This window comes from Tachysurus fulvidraco, chromosome 21, assembly GCF_022655615.1.
Source record: "Tachysurus fulvidraco isolate hzauxx_2018 chromosome 21, HZAU_PFXX_2.0, whole genome shotgun sequence".
NCBI classification, from domain to species: Eukaryota; Metazoa; Chordata; class Actinopteri; order Siluriformes; family Bagridae; genus Tachysurus; species Tachysurus fulvidraco.
In genome coordinates, this window is record NC_062538.1 from 7,301,128 (window position 1) to 7,323,720 (window position 22,593).

At 35.7% G+C, this 22,593-nt stretch overlaps 3 protein-coding genes across 3 annotated transcripts; 1 reads left to right on the forward strand and 2 right to left on the reverse strand.

Annotated features, from left to right (window-relative positions):
• Positions 1–801: 801 nt before the first annotated feature.
• LOC113649817 (odorant receptor 131-2-like) lies at positions 802–1,764 on the reverse strand. The gene has a single exon (XM_027157803.1). It carries the CDS (start codon positions 1,762–1,764, stop codon positions 802–804), a length of 963 nt encoding a protein of 320 aa, XP_027013604.1.
• Positions 1,765–3,825: 2,061 nt separating this feature from the next.
• On the reverse strand, positions 3,826–4,788 carry LOC113649822 (odorant receptor 131-2-like). Its single transcript, XM_027157816.2, has one exon. The coding sequence runs from the start codon at positions 4,786–4,788 to the stop codon at positions 3,826–3,828; it is 963 nt and encodes a 320-aa protein (XP_027013617.2).
• Positions 4,789–9,790: 5,002 nt separating this feature from the next.
• On the forward strand, positions 9,791–22,482 carry st14b (ST14 transmembrane serine protease matriptase b). The gene is made up of 19 exons (XM_027157291.2): positions 9,791–10,008; positions 10,209–10,368; positions 10,460–10,590; positions 11,161–11,231; positions 11,811–11,992; positions 12,460–12,495; positions 12,596–12,830; positions 13,431–13,573; positions 13,671–13,768; positions 13,878–13,987; positions 15,225–15,358; positions 15,486–15,590; positions 15,924–16,031; positions 16,120–16,236; positions 17,041–17,163; positions 17,941–18,118; positions 18,920–19,197; positions 20,640–20,773; positions 20,859–22,482. Exons 1-19 carry the CDS (start codon positions 9,964–9,966, stop codon positions 21,021–21,023), a joined length of 2,553 nt encoding a protein of 850 aa, XP_027013092.1. The 5' UTR covers positions 9,791–9,963; the 3' UTR covers positions 21,024–22,482.
• Positions 22,483–22,593: the final 111 nt, after the last annotated feature.

The window sequence follows — 22,593 nt, forward strand, 5'->3', positions numbered from 1 at the left end:
ATGTGCCACTTTCTTATGGTCTATTTCATAAAATCCTAATAAAATACATTTTACTTTGTGGTTGTAACGTGTCAAAATGTGAAAAAGTAACTGCCATTGCTGACAAGAAGCTTTTATCTTTAACACAATATTTGTGGGGTTAAATAGTTAGAATCCATTATTCTAATCCATAAAGCAAATTAATTCTAACGGCTATAAATCCAACAAAACAAATAATTCCAATATCAATACAAGTCCTTTTAAAATTTTAATACAATCATTTAATATTCTACTACTGAAATAAGCAATTAAAACCTGCATCAACATCAATTAGCTCTTCAAGAAGAGACTTTTTGTCAAAGGAGGCTATTCTTGTAATTTAATCTCTGATGCTCCTTGTAGGCATATGCTAAGACTTTAATTTATTTAAAATTACATCAAAATGTAAGAAGCTTTCATGAGAGAAAAAAATAGATATGATAGATTTCTTGACCTTAAAGGGGATAATATAAAAGATAATATAATAATAATAAATTATAGTATAAAATAAAAAAGAGAAAAATGTCGATAAATGCATAACGTTAACACAATCAGTGTTAACGTTATGCATTTATCGACATTTTTCTCTTTTATACCTGTTCATTTAGTGAAGTGGTGGTATCTGAGTGGGTACACAAGTCTCATGTATTCAGTTTAGCTTAAATAGTGTAAACAAAACCTCCAGCAGAGTCAGGATTACAAGGAAGCATTACTCATCCCCAATATATTTTCCCCAACTATCATAATATGACAAGCATACTGGCAACATCTGATTTCTTTAATTCAATGTACATTGACAGTAGATCTTCGTTTGCCTATGGCACAGCAAAAGTAGTAGATGAATAATGGTCGTATAGCCTCGTCTCTCAGTCCGTAGATGAGTGGGCTTAGGCATCGTGGTAAGATCAGCACAAATAAATAATTCAGATAACGCAAATCCGAAAAGAGGCTGCTGCTGCCAGCCATTGCTGCAGCTCGTTCTATAAAGCCGTAGAGAAAAGAGGTGAGGCACAGGCCCAGCTGAATGATGTGCAGCAGCACGGTCTTGTGAGCTTTTGTAGCAGATCCTTTATTGGATGAAATGGACCTGGCTGTGATCAATATGCTGATATAAGTGAAAAGGATGATCACAGACACTGACACAAAGTAGAATATGCTAAAAGCCTGTAAAGCTTCTGCTTGCCATTTAGTTATGAAAAGCCTCTCTCGTGTGCACAAAATTTGTGAGGTCAAAAATTTATGGTCCATCACTCCAACATAAAACAAATCAATTATAAAATTTATAGAACCAATAAACCAAATGACTCCGATAGCAATATGAGTCCTTTTCTGAGTGGCTATTTCAGCATGTCTTAGAGGAAAGCAAATGGCTACATAACGCTCTAGTGACATCACAGCCAGGTTTAAAGGTGCGTTACGGAAAGTTGTAACCGAAACAAAAACTATAAAAGCACAAGTAGCCGTGACTAACTGGAGTAAGATGAGACTGAAAATGAACAGAATGGAAGTGAAGAGAAGTTGAATCGAGTCATTGATGAGCATGTTGATAAACAGGATGTAGCGTGGCGTCTCCCTAAAATCAGGCTTGCTCCAAAGAGTGAAGACCATGATGACATTAAAACAGATGAATAATATAGACATTAGTATTGCACAAATTACTTTCATTATTTGTCCCTCAGTCAGCACAACCTGAATTATTTGCTGTACAAACAAAATCTCTGTGCTGCTATTATAAGTACCTGACATTATATTATACAAAGGATAACCATGCAATTTTATTTAAAGATATTAACACAAATAAAAGTCAAACCACTGCAAATTAACAACACATCCCTGCAGATCAGATTTCTAATAAGAATAGATAACATTTACATATGATGAGCATTTACAGATCTCTTATGTCATTTGATGCTGAACCCCACTTTAATATATGAGATAAGATCTGAATATGAAGACCCGAGTGAATTAATGGTTATAATGGAGACCACGTGGACCACAGGGAGAGATGACGACACACTTCTGAGTGGAAACACACCTCTCTTATTTTTCTAAAAAATGTTTTTAAATTTTGACAATGACTATTTATAAAATATGTTGAATGTTTGAATAAAAGTGTTCAGAGTTAAGAAAGTTTGATTATCGTGGTGTTTTGTGGAACACAGACTTACTCCCTATAGCCTTTTTCTACATTCAAATGGGTAAATCAGAGAGCCATATCACACTCATTTAGAATTTAACTAATTTAACTCAGACTTAAGTGCACATAATAAAAAAGTTAACAATAAAAAAAGACATTTAATTAACTTAATGTCATGTGACCCCTGCTCTGTTCTGCCACTGCGACTCGTGCTGAATTGAACAGGTGCGTCACTTTATCACTATAGGGTCATATTCCATCAGTCCAGCATGCTGTGTGGTGTATCAGTCCTGTCAGATGAACTCATACTGCACCTTGCATGCATCATTGGCACTATATATTTAAATTTGAATTTTGAAAATATTCATTGACTGGTAGATCAGAACATACAATGACTCCCAAAACCTTATTGCCTGAGTGAATGACTTATGTACCATTTATCTATTTAATATTAAAATATTATAAATGGAAAGATAAAATTGAATATCAGTAATGACCCTGATACCCACACACAACTGTTTGACTCTATATTTTACAGTTGTGGATAAGTAACCACTCATAATAGCATTGTCTTTTGAAAATAACATTTTGATTCTGGTTCTTTTCATTTTTTTAATGTATCTTGGACATTTTGTCTTGCTGCTGTCACTTCTGTTTCACTCATTATGCAGAAAACCATGTTGCTTTTTGACAAAGGCCATTAAGAAAACTATATACATATTGAATTGGGGTTCTGATTAAAACAAACAAAAAGTCAGAGTGGTAAATACTGAGGATAATAAGCTTTAGTTTGTTAATAGAGAAGAAATTACAGAATTTTTTATATTGATCCAATTTCAACATTGCTCAAGAATCACGAGCTCAAGCTTTTGTCATGTTCCTCATCAATTCAATGAATTGAACATCATAGAAAACATGTAGCTAAATATTAAACAAAATATGTTGTGCCTGCAAGACTGCTCTTGAATTGATCAGAAATATGAGCATTTTTCTAGGAAAAGTGTATATTCAGAAAAATATTTTAAATACAAAACAAAAAATCTTTTGCATAAAACTACATGATCTCAGTCTTCATATGCACATGACCATCTCCCAAAGAGCACAGTGTTAATAAGTAAAAGCAGGAGTGCCACAGTTACTTTCTAATAGCTTTGATGCAAATAAATGCATTTGTATGAATTAAATAAATCCCAGTAATCATCATTTAAGTGTATTGAGTCATTAAATCTTTCTGGAGTTGGAAGGTTTATTGTAAATTTATGTCTAGTAAACTCATATATCCTTGTATGACTTTATTTTAAATGATCACAAACATGAAAACATTTTTAAGAGGGAAATTGGCTTGAAAGCTGAACACAATACACGTGTTTCTTTAAGTTGGCATTTTCTGTATTCTCTACTAAACATTAAACACTACTATTCTATACAGTTTATTTTATTGTGTATGATCTTTTCAGCAGTACATAGTCTCAGAGTATTTGCAATAAGGTCTTCAAGCCCATGTTTGGCTTTGAAGTAAAACACACGGTTAACTGTTTTCATTTAACGGAGTATTTAAATGAGGTAGTAATGTAACTGTTCATAACAATTCACACTATATTTCTGTCATAAGTTTCTACAACAGTATATATGACACTAAACAGGTTTAAGAATCCGTAAGCATCTGAAATTCAGTGTACATTGACAGTAGATCTTCGTTTGCCTGTGGCACAGCAAAAGTAGTAGATGAATAATGGTCGTATAGCCTCGTCTCTCAGTCCGTAGATGAGTGGGCTTAGGCATCGTGGTAAGATCAGCACAAATAAATAATTCAGATAACGCAAATCCAAAAAGAGGCTGCTGCTGCCAGCCATTGCTGCAGCTCGTTCTATTAAGCCATAGAGAAAAGAGGTGAGGCACAGCACCAGCTGAATGAGGTGCAGCAGCACGGTCTTGTGAGCTTTTGCAGCAGATCCTTTATTGGATGAAATGGACCTGGCTGTGATCAATATGCTGATATAAGTGAAAAGGATGATCACAGACACTGACACAAAGTAGAATATGCTAAAAGCCTGTAAAGCTTCTGCTTGCCATTTAGTTATGAAAAGCCTCTCTCGTGTGCACAAAATTTGTGAGGTCAAAAATTTATGGTCCATCACTCCAACATAAAACAAATCAATTATAAAATTTATAGAACCAATAAACCAAATGACTCCGATAGCAATATGAGTCCTTTTCTGAGTGGCTATTTCAGCATGTCTTAGAGGAAAGCAAATGGCTACATAACGCTCTAGTGACATCACAGCCAGGTTTAAAGGTGCGTTACGGAAAGTTGTAACCGAAACAAAAACTATAAAAGCACAAGTAGCCGTGACTAACTGGAGTAAGATGAGACTGAAAATGTACAGCATGGAAGTGAAGAGAAGTTGAATCGAGTCATTGATGAGCATGTTGATAAACAGGATGTAGCGTGGCGTCTCTCTAAAAACAGGCTTGCTCCAAAGAGTGAAGACCATGATGACATTAAAACAGATGAAGAATATAGACATTAGTATTGCACAAATTACTTTCATTATTTGTCCCTCAGTCAGCACAACCTGAATTATTTGCTGTACAAACAAAATCTCTGTGCTGCTATTATAAGTACCTGACATTATATTATACAAAGGATAATAATGCAATTTTATTTAAAGATATTAACGCAAATAAAAGTCAAACCACTGCAAATTAACAACACATCCCTGCAGATCAGATTTCTAATAAGAATAGATAACATTTACATATGATGAGCATTTACAGATCTCTTATGTCATTTGATGCTGAACCCCACTTTAATATATGAGATAAGATCTGAATATGAAGAGCCGAGTGAATTAATGGTTATAATGGAGACCACGTGGACCACAGAGAGAGATGACGACACACTTCTGAGTGGAAACACACCTCTCTTATTTTTCTAAAAAATGTTTTTGAATTTTGACAATGACTAATTTTAAAATATATTGAATGGTTGAATAAAAGTGTTTAGAGAAAGGAAAGGCTGATTCACATAATATAGTTTAATATAATGTCTCTATTAGGAGGAGGACAGAATTATTGAAAAGCACGTAGGTAAACAAAATGTACCGGATTGTTTCGTGGAACACAGACTTACTCTCTATAGCAAAAAGCATGATGGATGCCTGACCATCAAACCCATACACAAGCTTTCTCCAATCAAAATGCCTCAATGTATGTAGCACATAATGTATAGAACGATTTTGTATTCTGTAGCATTAAGATTTCCCTTCACTGGAACCAAGTGACATAACCCTGTTCCAACATTACCTTGCCCCAGTGAACTGAATAAGGTTTGTAAAGACATGGCGTGCCAAGTTTGGAGTGGAGTTTCCTGTTCAGAGCCATGACCTCAACCCCACTGAACACTTTTGGATTGAATTGAAACACAAACTTCTTGCAAAGCTTCCCTGTCTGTTTCATTGCCAGACCTCAATGTTGCTCATATGGCTGAAATAATAATAATAATTATTATTATTATTATTATTATTATTATTATTATTATTATTATTATAGCACAAATTAGGTATAATAATTTGCTATTATTAAATATAAATTAGCACCTATATTAGATATATTTACATATATAAAACCTGGGTTTTGCCAGTTGCTGGTCTCCTATCAAACAGAAGAGAGCCTTGTATTTCTGGACTTTCGTACACTCCACAGTCCAATCATCATCCCTTGTGCAAGAGCAAAGTGTACAAGTGTGTGTGCACAAGTGTGTGTGCACAAGTGTGTGTGTGTGTGTGTGTCAGCTAATTTTTAACCACAGTGATGATTTTTATCTGATATGTAACTAATAAATTAAAGACATGTGATCTTTTACATGGTCCTAAGTTGTATAGCGAGCAAGCATCAATGTAAATACAGTCTTGAGGGACATTAGAGTACCATGTTTTGTGTAACAAGTTTCACTTTTAACACATAATTTCAGGTAGTGTAAATGTATGAAAAGAGACGTATTGCTTCCACTCATGTACAACATTTGTGGTGTATTATATAAAAACAATGATTTTAATTCCTGTTACTCATTTAAGAGAAAAATGCAGCCACTGACAGCAAAGAAACCTTAGAAAAAAACAAGACATTCTTGTCTGATGTGGATAAAAATATTTTTTTTAATGTTATAAACACTTTCTGCCAGATCCCAGTGACTTGATCATTTTTATTTTTCCATTACTGTTTGAAACTACTTAACATGCCTAAAACATGTTATGTCCTTTTTTATGAATCTATTACAGGTTATTTAATAAACCATGTTCCTGAACGCAGCGAAAGGTGCCCAAAATTTCGGGCCTTAACTAATACCAGAAGTAGGTATGTGGTTGTGGGGAAATGTGCTCATTCAGCCACAAGAGCATTATTGAGTTTGGTACCTAATGTAATCTCAGAAGGCCTGGTACAAAGTTAAACTTTCCAGTTTATCCCAATGGTGTTCACTAGTGACAAAGTCAGTTGCACTATGGACAGCAAGGTATCATGAACATGCATTTGATTTAGAGTAGCCAGTAGAGTTGTGCTGATCAGCTCAGACGTCAACCGAATCCGCTGCTTCAAATAATCACCCACCATAATCACGCAACATAATTTTCTCTGAATAAGATATCCGCAGGGGGGCACGGTGGCTTAGTGGTTAGCACCTTCGCCTCACACCTCCAGGGTTGGGGGTTCGATTCCTGCCTCCACCTTGTGTGTGGAGTTTGCATGTTCTCCCCGTGCCTCGGGGGTTTCCTCCGGGTACTCCGGTTTCCTCCCCCGGTCCAAAGACATGCATGGTAGGTTGATTGGCATCTCTGGAAAATTGTCCGTAGTGTGTGAGTGTGTGAGTGAATGAGAGTGTGTGTGTGCCCTGCGATGGGTTGGCACTCCGTCCAGGGTGTATCCTGCCTCGATGCCTGATGACGCCTGAGATAGGCACAGGCTCCCCGTGACACGAGAAGTTCGGATAAGCGGTAGAAAATGAATGAATAAAGACATCCGCACCCGACCTGCAGCCGATCGTCACATCACAATTATAATTTTCATCTTGATGATATGCTCAATGGATGGTTCTTTATTAACAGCACATTCGGTGCAGTTAAAGCAATCTGTGCATAACATAATATGCTGGGGGGATGTTGCTTTTAAATGAACATTTATTCATCCGTTTGTTTGTTTGTTTGTTTGTTTGTTTATTAGTCAAACTAAAGTCTCTTCTTTGGCCAGATTAATTTGCATTTTAATAATAGCATAAACACAGGCTTTACTCCCTTTCAGACTTTAGTTGGAATGTCACCATTCTGTCAACTTCCAGAACAGGTGAACGCATATATACAAATACAATGGCTGAATATCGGCTATTAGCCCCATCTTTTTAAAATACAATTTGGGATATTGTACTGTAAATTTCCAAAAAAAAAAAAAAAAAAAGTAAAGTAACAATTAAGTAACAATTAAGCACGTCCATAAAGAACAATTAAGCACGTTGTATTTTTTTCTTTTGCCAATAACAATATTTTTTTCCTTTACAATTAGAAATAATTCTGGGGTCAGAGTGAAGGTCCTCACCCAACAGTGTCCTTCTGGGATTTGAACTTTCCAGTTTACTAGTGAAGACTGTCAAGTTAAAGAAGCAACATTAAGAAAGCTCTGATGGCTAGGCCAAAGCTCATGGGTATAGTATATCAACAATCTCTGAAATCCAAGCACTTCCCTTGTGCCTCATTACTATGTTCATGCATTATTTATTCATGAACTGTCTATCATGTTTGTTATCCTGTCATAGTTATGAAAAACACACTGTCTCCTGGGCCATAAACTAGGGTGTATTAAGACCCTGAGGACAGGAACTTGGGAACTACAGAGCAATAACTTTAAGTTTATTTACTGTACACAGACAATTTTTAAACAAGCAAAATCCTTGAAATTCAATGTCCTGACCATGAATATTAAATATGACACAAATTTGACACAAAAGTGAGACCAAATCCCATGCAACACTGAGGCATGGACTACTTTTCTCTTCTATGCTACTCCTTTGAAGATTCATAAGTTTAAAAGAGCACGATGGCTCCAGTCTCCAGTGCATCATCATTGTCTTCCCTTAGAGGACTCTTGTTTTTCAGCTGCATGATGCAGTTTCCATAAATTGCTGTAAGAGTGTTTATGAATAATTAATGCATTAATGATTATGCTTTGGGGTGTTTTAAAAAGCTCTCTGATGTATTTCACTCACCTATGCTTGACAAACAAAAAATATTTACTCTACAGAAGTGTGTCATCAGTCACCACCCAAGAGTATCAAACTAGAGAGGAATGGTACATGGTAGAGGCCTAAAATTCTAGCTACTCCTTGTTAAAGGTAAAAGTTTGTGGGGTTAAAGGTGGACAAAGTCAACAATAGCATATGGCCTTTAGCTCTTTATGTATGTATGTTATTGAACAGAAGCCTAATTGATGAAGCCAAGTCTGAATATATTAATACTAGTCAATCTTGTTAATCAGTTTATTTGTGCATATGGAAAAGCCTAGTGTTAGTCCTCATTTTATATCTTTGGTAGCTCCTGTGCTTAAGGGTGGTGCATGTCCTACAGAATAATGGGAAATGGCCAGACAAATGAATTGTAAAAAGAAAAGGAAAACTTTTCTGAAAACTATGTGTTCATTTCTGACATTTAACTGGGTTTCAAGGAAAGTACAGGGTTAATGAACATTCATCCAATATTTTACACTAAACAAGAATAGTGACTTTATCATTGTGCATTTCTCTGTTTTTATACTGCTGTCATGGTGTATAAAAAGTAATCAATACTGCTGTGCTTGATACCAGATTTGCACCAGAACCTCAGCGTCAGTGCAGTCCTGAGCTAAGTTGATTCATTAGCATTGATGGGAGGAGGTAGAGGATGGCTGATCATTTGTGCATAGCAACAGATGGGTGATCAGTAACTGAATACTTATGATGTGCATCAATGTGACAGGATAAAATGGACAACTCAGTGTACACTATTATGGGTTTGTTTCGCAACAATAATTCTTGATACATTGTGCAGCACTTTAGAACTTGGTCCCTGTCTTAATGCATACAAGCATTCAGTGTTCATAGACTCTGATTATCTTATGTTCATCTCAAATAGTTCCTCATAAACACGTGTTATTCTCTTATGCAACTTTCCAGTATTTCATCCTAAGTAGAATTAAGACCAGTGTCAGTTAAATTGGAGAAAAGGTGTTAAGCGCCCTCTAGTGGCGTTAAATAACATTGCGTTTAATAGTGTAAACACTGATACAAATACTACAGTGATACTACTATATTCTAATATAATGTAACCTGTATTAGCCATCGGAAGAAATGTTGGTATTGGCCTCTAGTACTATTGATTTCTGTCTGGATGGTTTGAGTGATGAAGTGAGTCTATAGCCTGCAGTCTATAGTAGAGTTGTGCACTGGGACTATCTTCATAAATGTATAGATGTAAATCCTGATCAGAGTTGTTGTTGTGTAATAATACCATGGTCTATTTGAGTTATATGAATGTATTTAGACATGCTTAATGTTGCTCCACCTTTACACTGCTGAACAGGTTCATTTGGTTCATTAGAAATCAGCTACACACCTTTACACTGCAGAACAGGTTCAATAGAAAGCAGCTACACACCTTTACGCTGTTGGACAGGTTCATTACAGAACATAAGGGAAATTGTTGTAGATCTAACCAGAAACATTGTTTTACTTGATTTTATGGTTCCTTGGCTTCAACCTTCAAAGTTTTCTGCATCCAGTGAATAATATGGACTCTCTCGGGAATGGAACTAAAGACAGCCTGAAATCCCCGGTATGTTTTACAGCAAATTAATTTCATGCTAAAATACCATATCATCATGACAATAACTAGACCCTCTTTCTATACTCAGCGGTTCAATTTGTACAATGTATTGTTTTTTGTTTGCTTATTTATTACATTTTTATTTTATAAAGTTTATTTATAACATTTTTATTTTATTTTCATGTTTGTTTATTTATTACACTTTATAGGATGATCTCTTGGAACCATCAGCGCAATTTCTCCCTACATCTGATGCTAAGAAGTTAAAGAAGAAGAGATTATCTGTGAGAATTGTCTTAGTAATCATCCTGATCATACTGGCAGCAGTGGCTGCACTGTTAACAGGTGTACTAGTGTGGAACTTTCATTGTGAGTATTCACTCTAGACAATTTGCAGCTCCACATAGAATAACTGGCTGAATTGTATTTTTCTAAACTTGTGTTTTTCTGTCTCATACAGTGAGAACCGATGTAAGAATTAAGAAGGTCTTTGCTGGTTCTCTGACAGTCGCCAATCTGATATTTATAGACTCGTATGAGGATGGCAACAGTGCTCATTTTAATAATCTGGCCTCTGACCTCTCCAAACAAGTGAGTCATGTTCATCCTAATCGCTTCAATTTATTATTTAAGCACTTCCCATACTCATAAACATATTTGTTTCGATATGCTACCAATTTCAGAGTGCTGATATCATTTTTTTACAGTATTTAGAAGACCTTATCCAAGGTGACTTCCAGAAGTACTTTATACTCGTTATAAAAAGAAATAAAAAAAACATATCCTCATGCTAGTACAGTTTGGTGAGGGTCTATATAAGAATATAATCAAATTAGCCTCTTTATCATAGAGGGGTTGCTATATCAAGTTAGAGTTGTAACAAAAACAGTTAGTTTTGACTGCTTTATCTTTGGGGTTATGGTAACCTCAGAGCCTCTCCTGAGAACACTGGGATGAGGTGAGAATATACTCTAAGAGGCAACTGGAAAACCCAGAGGAAAGTTGCAAGGATAAAGGAAGGACATGTGAAACTTAGTTTAGTGTCTGTGCATTTTACTAACCACTAACCCAGTCTCCAGGATACATGAGTTGTGAAGGTATGTTATAATACCCACAGCATATCCAGCATATACTCTTCTAAGCTATTTTTATGTCTTTCAGATGAAAAAAATGTACAGCAATGTGCCATTACTCTTCAAATATTATGTCAGCTCCAGTATTAAAGCATTCAGGTATGAAAATATACACTGTTACTTCATTTTGGAACTTTTAACTTTTATATGAATTATTAGCAATTCTGATATGGAGAAACATCATGTCTTTAACTGGCCTGATTTGTAAAAGATTTAAACATACAGTCTGTAATAAAAATGCAGCTTGTAATGTTGAAATGCTTTCCAAGACTGTGATAGTCATATAATTTCACTTATCAGTTCAGGCTTGTTTCTTTCCTTCTGATCCAGACATTAGTTTTGCAATATCTTGTCTGCTTTTTTAAACCAGTCCTGTAAATCTACATATTACATGTAGTCCATGGATTTCACTGATTGAGCTGAATAAAAGGAAAATGTATATAAAAGTTTCAACTGAAGTAGCTTTTAAGGATTAATGTGGGGAAACGGTCTGGCAGACTGAAGCAAAAAATGAATTTGTAATGATAAATCATTGTTCTGACAGTTAAACGTTTGTGAAACTAAAAACAGATTGTGGATTTTTTTCATAACTGTGTCAATACAAATGGTTTTAGGATTTTTGTACTTATAACAACATTGAAATTCAGATTAATAGCAAAATGTTACTCTCATTTTCAGTGAATCCAGTGATGGCATGGTTATAGCCTACTACATGTCTGAGTTCAGTGTGCCAGAGGCTCAGGTATCTGCTGTGGATGAAGCTATTGAGTCATTCATGCATACCATGGGGCCAGGACAAACACGGAGGCTTTCTCACAAGCCAACCAATGATCTGCTTATTAACAATATGATGTCTGCAGGTAACTCAAACTCAAATATTTAATTTACTTTTATTCTTTTTTTATGTGTGTGGTATCCATGGAAAGCCTTCACGTTTTGTCCCAGTACATTTGGACGGGAACACAACGTTTTTCAAATTATGGTTAACAAATATGAGAGAAAATGTATTTTAAGATTCTTTCCTATTCTAATGATAGATGCCGCACATACCTTTATATTCATAACCTAATCCATACATACTAAAACAACATTAATAATTATTTCAATAAGTTTCAAATTGGAAGTTATTGAAGTTATTACTTCTCATTCATGGTCCCAAGTTTTTGTCTTCTTTGACTGTTTTATTTTTATTATTTTTAGAGACCACATCACATAAGTTCCTTTCTCAGAATGAATACACTTGTGGATATATGCTATGTATAAAAACTCTGACCTAAGAAATTTTTTTTTTTTTTATTTTATTAAATGGTTAAACCCATTGTCACAGCTGTTGATCCTCGCTTGGTTAATTCAACTTTGAAAGGTAATATACTGTACATCAGCTTTTTATTTCACCTTTTTTACATTGACAATTTTTCCTCTATATAATTTAAGGTATCTACCAATCTTGTTACTAATGTCAGGTCACTATAAGAAATCCCACCACTCTCGTGCGGGTGAAACGGACATTATCCAGTCTCCAGGCTTTCCTGACTCTCCCTACACCTCTAACAGCTACACCGAGTGGCAGCTCCGTGCCGACCCCAATCACAGACTTCGGCTGGAGTTTACAGTGGTAGACCTGGAGAATGATTGCCGCAATGATTTCATTAGAGTGTATGATTCTCTTATCCCCAGTGAGAGTCATGTCATGGCAGAGTAAGTGCTCAGTCAGTTAAATATAAAAAAAAAAATTAAAACAGTGAATCAGGATTTTCTGATGAACTGGTGATCAGATTTCAGTTCATCTGCTGAACTGAAAACGTTGTTTGTTTTCCCCGAAGATAATGGTGCAGTTTTTACATGGAATTAAATTATTACAGTAAATTATTTTTACTTGTAAGACAACACTTTTTACCAGTACATTGGAGCTGACTCAAATATTTTCAGTCATTATACAACAAATAAATTATTTATTCACCACAAATCTGACATTAAATTAGTCAGGAATCTAAAATTCAAATTATAGATTCTTATGAAGGAGCACTTCATTGGTTAGATAGATTCTTATGAAGGAGAGCAGAAATGGGTTTGATATCGTCATTTACTTTAAAGATAAAAATATTGGAAGAATGTGTGAAGGTGTGGAAGAAAAAATATTTTTTTGAACGTTTCTGTTAATATATAGCCTCTAGTATTCTAGGTCAAAACAGAAATATTTGAATAAGTTTGCTTATGACTATGCATAATTTAGTAATTATAATAGATGTTATAATTCTGTGAAATGTCACGGTCACCAATCCTTACATATACATACAGGAAATGTGGAACCTCCACCCTCGGGGAGCAGCTGGTTTTACTGTCTTCTGGAAATGTCATGTTAGTTACTCTGGTTACAAATGAAGAAAATAATTTCCCAGGCTTCAGAGCAAAATACTCTCAAGTGCCTGCAGAAATCCAAGGTACAGTTACAAGGAGATGTTAAAGAAAGAACTTTTGAGAACCTTTATATTATATTCTTCATCCTAACAATGAAAACTCTCTCATCTCACCTTTCAGCATGTGGTGGGAAACTAACCGGGATGAAAGGCACCTTTACATCTCCTGGCTTTCCCTCCAGTTATCCTCCTCAGACCCAGTGTGTTTGGAACATTAAAGTAAAAAAATTAAATCTTTAATGGGGCATGAAATTTATTGCTGGGTTACTGAATATCATACATTTTTAGTTGCTTTGTTTTCATTTTTTATGTGTATGTCCCGTCTCAGGTTCCAGAGGGAAAACACATCATAATAAATTTCAACAAGTTTTCACTGACTGATCCAGGACAGAGTCCAGAAAACTGTACTAAAGATTACCTGGAGGTTAATGGCAACAGGTTAGATCTTTACGGAAAGCAAAGTTATTTTATATAGGTTAAGTGATTAAGTAAGTGAGTGAGTGAGTGAGTGAGTGAGTGAGTGAGTGAGTGAGTGAGTGAGTGAGTGAGTGAGTGAGTGAGTGAGTGAGTGAGTGAGTGAGTGAGTGAGTGAGTGAATTAGTATGAGTGAGTGAGTGAGTGTGAGTGAGTGAGTGAGTGTGAGTGAGTGAATGAGTGACTGACTGACTTACTGAGTGAGTGAGTGAGTGAGTGAGTGAGTTAGTATGAGTGAGTGAGTGTGAGTGAGTGTGAGTGAGTGAGTGAGTGAGTTAGTATGAGTGAGTGAGTGAATTAGTCTGAGTGAGTGAGTGAGTGAGTGAGTGAGTGAGTGAGTGAGTGAGTGAGTGAGTGAGTGAGTGAGTGAGTGAGTGACTGACTGACTGACTGACTGACTGACTGACTGACTGACTGACTGACTGAGTGAGTGAGTTAGTATGAGTGAGTGAGTGAGTGAATTAGTATGAGTGAGTGAGTGTGAGTGAGTGAGTGAGTGAGTGAGTACAAACTGACTGCGTTAGTTAACATGAACAAACAGGAACTTCAGCATAAATAAACATAAGAAATGAAGGTACATGACAAGGTTGTATAATGTTCTTCTTAATCCACAGTCAACTCTAAGAATTTGAATTTATACATAAACAATAGCTGTTGTGGAATGTCTGTGAAACCAGTTTCCACTGTTTTGGCTTACATTATGGCAACCAAAAATAGTTCCCTCACTGGCAGTAAGGCAGATAAATACAGCTTGTCATTTTATAGAGTAATCACTAAATGGAAAGGTACATATTTCAGTATTAAACCTTCTCACAGAAAACACTTGACAGAAAACCCAATGTATGCAAATTACAGAAATGTTTCAAACGACTTACAAGGCTCTGTGTAAGTTGTTTCTAGAATGAGTGCGCTGATATAAAATGTCAGAGAAAATGTTACAGAAAGTTCATCAACACCTTCTGACCAATCAGACTGGAGAATTCAATATTGCTGTAGTATAAATTAAAATAAATTCAGATAAATAAGAAAAACATAAATTACAGCATTTTCCTATTACTAAATGCTTTTTCATTTCTTTTGTTTTTTAAAGCATATTAATGCATATAATACATGTTAATGCAGTATTTTTTTCCAGTGAATAAAATGACAAACATCGCCACACAATTCTGCTGAATAATATATTTAATTTCTTTTCTTTAAGGATGTGTGGAGAAAAATTTGAAATCATACCCCTCGTCATCAAGACAGATAAGGCAGATATAAAATTCTTCTCTGACATGTCTTATGTAGACAAGGGCTTCTCTGCAGAGTTTGAAGCCTTCAAACCCTTCGATCGTATGTTTACTGCTTTTACCATCTGTGTTGTTGAAATGACATTTAATAATAGGCATGAAATTTAACATCTGACCATATTAATGTAATAGTCGTAATGGTATGAACATGCTTGTCTTTTAACGTGCAGGTTGTTCTGAAAAATTCCACTGTGAAAATGATGCCTGTGTTTCTTCGAAGCTTCGCTGTGATGGCTATGATGACTGTGGAGATATGAGCGACGAGAAGAACTGCGGTCCGTTCAGATCCATCACTTTTACATTTAAGGAAACATTGAGCCAAAAAATTAGATTTTCATGATACATATTTGGTATCTAAAGTTAACTTCTGTAACACATGAGCTATGAGGTTAATGTTTGAACAATGTATTCAGTTTAATACTTAATCACACATTTGATCCATGCTATACTTCACAGAGACAAACCGTGAGTTAAGGAAGAACGTGACCTGCTTTAAAATTACTCATGATTTCTTAAGGCTGAATTTCTTGATTTGTTTCTTAAGGGAAATGTAAGATACAGCTTTGACATAATAAAATGTCACCTGAAATCTCCTTTTACTTGTGTAGTCTGTGATGAGTCTCAAATCAGATGTAAGAATGGCTTCTGCAAACCCAAATACTGGCACTGTGACAGTGTTAATGACTGTGGTGACAATACAGATGAGGAGAACTGTGGTATGGAAATAAAATGTTAATTATACACAATTCCTTACATTTTGGTGAGAGTTTGGTGAGAGTTAGTAAACATTTGTCCTGTCTGCAGGTTACTGTAAAACTGGGGAAGAGGCCTGTCGAAATGGCCACTGTATCTCAGAGGAGAAGAAGTGCGATGGCCATAATGACTGTGAGGATGGTACAGATGAATCCATGTGCACTAAATGTGAGTCATCCAACACAACAATCATTTTTACTATTTTGAGGGGTTTTTTTCTGAATAATTCAGAAACATTTAAAAGTGTCCTGTATCTGGCACTAGATGTAACATCATAGTTATTTGTGGATGAATCTGTTTTTTTTAGGAACCTGAATCTGAAAGTACATGTGCAATTGAAAGGCCCCAGTTTGTCAATTGTGCCCTCTTTTATCAATTACTGTATAGATTGGTAGAAAGGATGAAAAATTGTCTGTTGCATTGACAGCCTATGCATGGTTGATGTTCTATCAGAGCAGCTTACTCAAATATGAAACAATATGGGTTGCATGTGTGATGTGGTAGCTCAGTGGTTAAGATGTTAAACTACTGCAAAAAGGTCATAGGTTTGAATCCCAGGTCCACCGAGCTGCTATTGCTGGGCCCCTGAGCAAAACACTTAACCCTCAATTGTGTTTAAATAAAATGTAAGTCATTCTGGGTAAGAATGATGTAAATGTTAACAACAATTCATAGGTGTATTTTTCTGCTCTAGTCAATTAAAGGTGCCAAGAAGGTTCTTTAGGGTCATAACCAATTTTATTGGTGTCACAGAGAATTAAAAATATGTCTTTTGCAAGCTAAATAATTCAGTTTATTGTTGCCAAAAGTGAATTATGAACTAAAAGGTTCAGAAATAGTAAAATATTTGACCTTTATTTTAAAGACTACTGTATGTGAATATCTATTCTGTCTGCAGCTTACATGTCTGGAGTATTTATTGTGTACAGGTAGAATATAAGGAGCTGGTTTGACCTGTTCTCTTATGTTTAGCTATAGTCCTCACTTGCTCCGAGTTTACCTTCAAGTGTAAGAACAACATGTGCATCAGCAAGCAGAACCCAGAATGTGATGGGCACATAGATTGTGAGGATGGTTCAGATGAAGAAGGCTGTGGTAAGCTTATTGTCATCACATTATTAAGCCACTTAAATAAATCCCAAATACTCCAGTGTCCCCTGCATTTGTAGTCAATGATAGGTGAAATTTATTGTTTTTACATATCTAAAATTACTCAAATGTAAAGCCACCAAATAACCTGGCATCTACTGTAACTAACACTGATACTAGAACTAGGAATTCTTTAGAAAGCACACTGGCTGGTAAAGCAGATAAATTATAGGCACGATCACTCATAATGTCTATTTTTAAATAATTCTGTATGTACTTCTCTATCTATGTTAATCAGATACAGTACATGTGTCCTTTTAGTCTCGAAAGTATATGTCTGATATTGTGTAACCAGAGAAAAGGATTTTTTATTACATTTATTGTTTTAATAGTCGGGTCCTGTTATAAATTACATCATAGCAGCTTTAAACTGCCTTTTCCTGGCAAGTGTCTTGCTATTAAAAGGTAAAAACTCAGCTTGTCGTGTTACAGAGAAAAGCTCTGTAGAAAAGTCCTTTGTCCAGCAGTCTGCTGACTGTAATAAAGCACTAACACTGCAGACTATATATGTACAATGAACATATACACACCAAAAGCTGTGCTGTCATAGCTGCTGTTACAGAAAATAAATCAGGAGCAAAAAATAATCAATGAGAATCCAAAATTTAACGGGAAACAAAACCAAATATCATGGATATCTATGGATACTGCTTTGTTCATGCCAAGTAGTACATTTCTCTATGTGCTCTGAATACTTGTGTGTTTGTGATGATTTCTCTGTAGAATGTGGTATGAGGCCATACCAGTCCTCTCAGATTGTGGGTGGTAATGCGGCCAGTGAAGGCAGTTGGCCGTGGCAGGTTAGTCTTCACCTGAAGGACAGAGCTCATGTGTGTGGAGCATCGTTAATCAGCAACCTCTGGCTCGTCACAGCTGCACACTGTATACAAGAGACCGACCGGTTTGTATACACCATCGTGCATGTAGTACTGATTTAATTTTATTTTATCGTACTGATTTGATGTTGTAGCCAAAACACCCTATTGAGATGAGTGCCCTGTTTTTAGAAGCGTTCTTCAGAGGCATTTTTTAAAGGGGTTGGGATTAATGTGGAATGACTCAGCAGTTGCATAAGGGTTTAAGGCTCTGGGTTGTTGATTGGAAACTCAGAGTTCAAGCCCCAGCACAGCCAAGCTACATACCCAAGCGCCATGATACATGTTGTGCCCTTGAGCAAGACCCTTAACCCTCACTGCTCCAGGGGTGCTGTATCATGGCGGACCCTGTGCTCTGGCCGAAACCTCCAAAGTTGGGATATGTGAAGAAAGAATTTCACTGTGCTGTAATGTATATGTGACCAAATAAAGGCTTCTTTGTGTTCAAAAGAGTGACCACCTCATTAGAAGGTTCAAATGCCAGTTCTAAATCCTTAAACTGCTCCTTCCGTGTTTATGTTATGACTTATATCACAGATGATAAAAACCCTACTCTCTTTTCTCTCTCTAAGTTTATAAGACAAAAAATGCTACTTGACAGTTGCCAGGAAAACATAGTAACAGCTTTACCTCGAAAAGTGCTGACACTGGAGACTCCTTACAAAAAAGCTAAATAAACATTGCATAATGAAAAAAACTCATTTCACACTATTCAAAATTAAGCATTTTTAATGTTTGTTTATTTGGAGCATCTATCATACAAGTCACTGTATGTGTGCTATAGAAAGATTACTACAGAAACATTGACACTCTGTGCATCTGAGCAGATATTCTTGGCCAGAAGAATGGGATGTCTATCTGGGGCTGCACAGTCAGTTTGAGACCAACACAGCCAACACAGTACAGAAGAGTGTAAAGCAAATCATCTGTCATCCTGAGTACAACCCCCTGCAGCACAATAATGACATCGCGCTGATGGAGCTGGACAGCCCTGTGACCCTCAGCCAGTATATTTGGCCTATCTGCCTACCTTCAGCAACACAAGTGTTACCAACAGGCCAGTCTGTGTGGATCACAGGTTGGGGCAAAACCAAAGAGGAAGGACGTAAGTATGAAAGCATTTTACTTGTCTTTTTTAATAACTATAATAATGTGAAAGATTGTATACATGTAGTGGAGCAAACAGAGTTTAAGTTCTTATTAAACCAGGGAACAATTTAGTCGAATTTCATCAAATGGACATTATGCATTTTCTGCACCCCTTAGCATTGACCACCCAAGATTTACGTGATTATTCAGGATTACTGTAATATTTGAACATTTTATTATGCCAGTAACATTTGTGTAACATAAGTGGCAAAAGGAATATTTCTCACTCTGACCTAGTAGGAAGCGTGAAATCTTACCACACCTTTTCCAAAAAAAAAATTTAATTCACGTCTGCTGTAGCATCCAGCTTCGAATGATACTTAAAAATGTAAACATGACAGGTCATGTTACAGGAAAATAAGCCAGGCCTCCACGGTGTGATACAGACTGCCATTATGTAAGGGAGCCGTGTTTATTCATGACACATTTTGCATGTGCAAAAGTGGAAGTGTTGAGCAGACTCTTTGCTATCTCTGGAGGATTACATGTGGCAGCATCTAGATGGCACGTCAAAGCCAAACGATTGCTTTCCATCAGATTACAGTCAAATTGGCAACCTGTGTCTCTCTTAAAACTTTCCGCTTTTGTTATGATTGTTGCAGTGACTTGTGTCTCAAATTGCATTGTATTGTTTTGTCTTGTTTTGTCATGTCACTCTGTACTAATACTAAAAAATACAGCAGACATTCAGTAGGTTTGAAGACCACATAAAACATAAAATTTAATCAAATTTACTACAGAAATAGGAAAACCTGCTAGTGTTTATACTCAATGAAGATCTAAAATTGTACAAAACTCTTCATTTAAAAAAATATTAGCATACAAATTCCAGTTTTTATGAAACTAGAAAAAAAAACAGAGGACACATCAATCTTTGCAAAAAGAAAACAACTCAGTACTTCAGGCAAAAGAAACCACAAAATAGTCAGGAAAAAAAACAACTAAGCCTCTCCCTCTGCAGAGCTTATCTGAAAAAGGGAGTGTTAAACAAGTTTATCAAGATGAATGCATGAGGTATTGAAGGAATTCTAAGGTGCCAAAAGCTTATTAGAGCATACTAATAAAGTTGGAGGTAGTTATAAAGGCAAATGTTGGGCATATAGGTTTGCACATTTCAAAAAGAAGATGTAAAATTTTTTAATTAATATCAGTTTTTGGTAATATACTATTAAGACCTAATATACTATTATAATTATGAAATCTAACACATGAGATATCCTATCAATTAAATGTATTTGTCTTCTTAATTTTGTTCTATGATTAACCAACATTGTGCACTCAACTCTGTTTACTATAACTTTTCTTCTCCACAGCTGTGTTTGCTCACTGTACACACTTACATAACATTTTAAGATTGTTAATCAAATAAATTTGAATTTGGGTTTGTTCTTGGCTCAGAATTGGCGACAGTGCTGCAGGAAGCAGAGGTGCGTATCATCAACGAAACAGTTTGCAGTCAGCTGATAGAAGATGAGCTCACACCTCAGATGATCTGTGCAGGAGTTCTGACAGGAGGAGTGGATGCCTGTCAGGTAGTAAAAAAAAAAAAAAAGTTTTCTCTCTTACTGATTTTTCTTTATGCATTAATTCTGTAAGCATTTCTGTCTCTGCCCCCAGGGTGACTCGGGTGGACCCATGTCCTTTGTAGACACAATAAGTGGACGTTCGTTTCTTGTCGGGGTCGTGAGCTGGGGTGAAGGCTGTGGTCGAAAGGGAAAGCCTGGCATTTACACACGGGTCACCAAGTACCGCAGCTGGATCCGAGAGGAGAGTGGGGTATAAAATGCACATTTGTTGAGTGTGCCCACTCCTGAAGGACACTCTAGATTTACAATTACAGCATTTAGCAGACACCCTTATCCAGAGCAACTTACATTTTATCTTGCTTTTATACATCTGAGCAATTGAGGGTTAAGGGCCTTGCTCAGGGGCCCAGCAGTGGCAGCTTGTTGGACGTAGGAATCGAACTCACGACCTTCCAATTGGTATCCCAACACCTTAACCACTAGGCTACCACATCTAGATCAGTCCCTCCTGACCCCGTAGAAATAACATAACCTTTTTGAGTCTTAGACTCAAACTTAAACTTAGACTCATATCTATAAGAAAATAAAAAACAACTTCACTTCCAATTAAACTCCCCTTTTTCTAATGCACCCTCTCATGTTTTTTTTTGGGGTTTTTTTTAAAAAAAAAATGGGTTAAATTCCCCTTTGAAGTCACAATCAAACAGGTCCTGTTCATTTTTTTTTACTGTCTTCTGTCTGATTTGAATTGCAAAAGGCCAGTTTAAAAAGTATTCAGCCTCAGGTGTTATTACCTATGTTATGTTATTTAACATTTTTCAGGTGTGATATATACTGTATAAACACTATAGCTATATATGTATGTATGTATGTATGTATGTATGTATGTATGTATGTATGTATGTATGTATGTATGTATGTATGTATGTATGTATGTATGTAAGTATGTATAGGTTTTTATAGATCCTGCATATTGCTGTTTGTTTTTATTTTTTTTTTTAAATATGGTTTATTGTTTAATACATCAGTTTTTTAAAATGAGTTCAGGGATTATTTTATAACTGGTGCTGATTGTAAAATGTCTTAAAATGTTATATGCGATGTATAGATAATATGAAAAGTAAAACAAGGGTAAATTCCTGCTGTATTGTGTGTTTCTGTTCATTTCCATCTTAGATCTATGTCACTAAACAGACTTGTTATTCATTAGTAATTTTGGTAGCTATGCATTTTCTTTGGTGGAGAAAAATGTCATTAAAAAAACAAATTACAGATTTGTCTCCTACGGCTTTAAACTGTGAGATGTTTAATGTTTTAGATTGCAAACCACATAGAATTTTGTGGTCTATTACGCATTTAATGGTGTCTAATGGCAAACCAAGTGGACTTTTTTATTATTTATATTAGCAATGATGCTGTATTTCTCTGTGTTTAAAAAGAGACAATATACACAATATATACAAATTGTTTATATGCTGGATAAAGAATGAGCTCTGGACATAAAACCATTGGTTTCTGATGAAAATGGTTGATGGATTCAGTAAACACATACTTATTAAGAGAATTGTGTTATATATAAACATGGACAATGTAGCCTACAGTACGTTTGATTATTACTAAGATGTACAGACGCAATTCACCTGAATTTGCATTCCCACAATGTGCATTTTTATTATATATGTATAATAATAAATGTATGTATTCATCTTTTCGTACTTCTTTGTACGTGCTGTTCTTGTTTTGAGTTGCACTTAATAGCTTTGATTTATTAGATATTAGACATATTTTCTGTATTAGAACTATTTTTGACAAGGGAAATAAAAACA

Excerpts from the sequence above, each read along its gene's own strand:
- LOC113649822 (XM_027157816.2), bottom strand. The coding sequence starts at position 4,788 with ATGTCAGGTACTTATAATAGCAGCACAGAGATTTTGTTTGTACAGCAA.
- st14b (XM_027157291.2), top strand. The coding sequence starts at position 9,964 with ATGGACTCTCTCGGGAATGGAACTAAAGACAGCCTGAAATCCCCG. Across the intron at positions 15,591-15,923 it reads GAGCGACGAGAAGAACTGCG|TCTGTGATGAGTCTCAAATC; the intron begins GTCCGTTCAGAT and ends TTACTTGTGTAG. Across the intron at positions 18,119-18,919 it reads TGTATACAAGAGACCGACCG|ATATTCTTGGCCAGAAGAAT; the intron begins GTTTGTATACAC and ends GCATCTGAGCAG.
- LOC113649817 (XM_027157803.1), bottom strand. The coding sequence starts at position 1,764 with ATGTCAGGTACTTATAATAGCAGCACAGAGATTTTGTTTGTACAGCAA.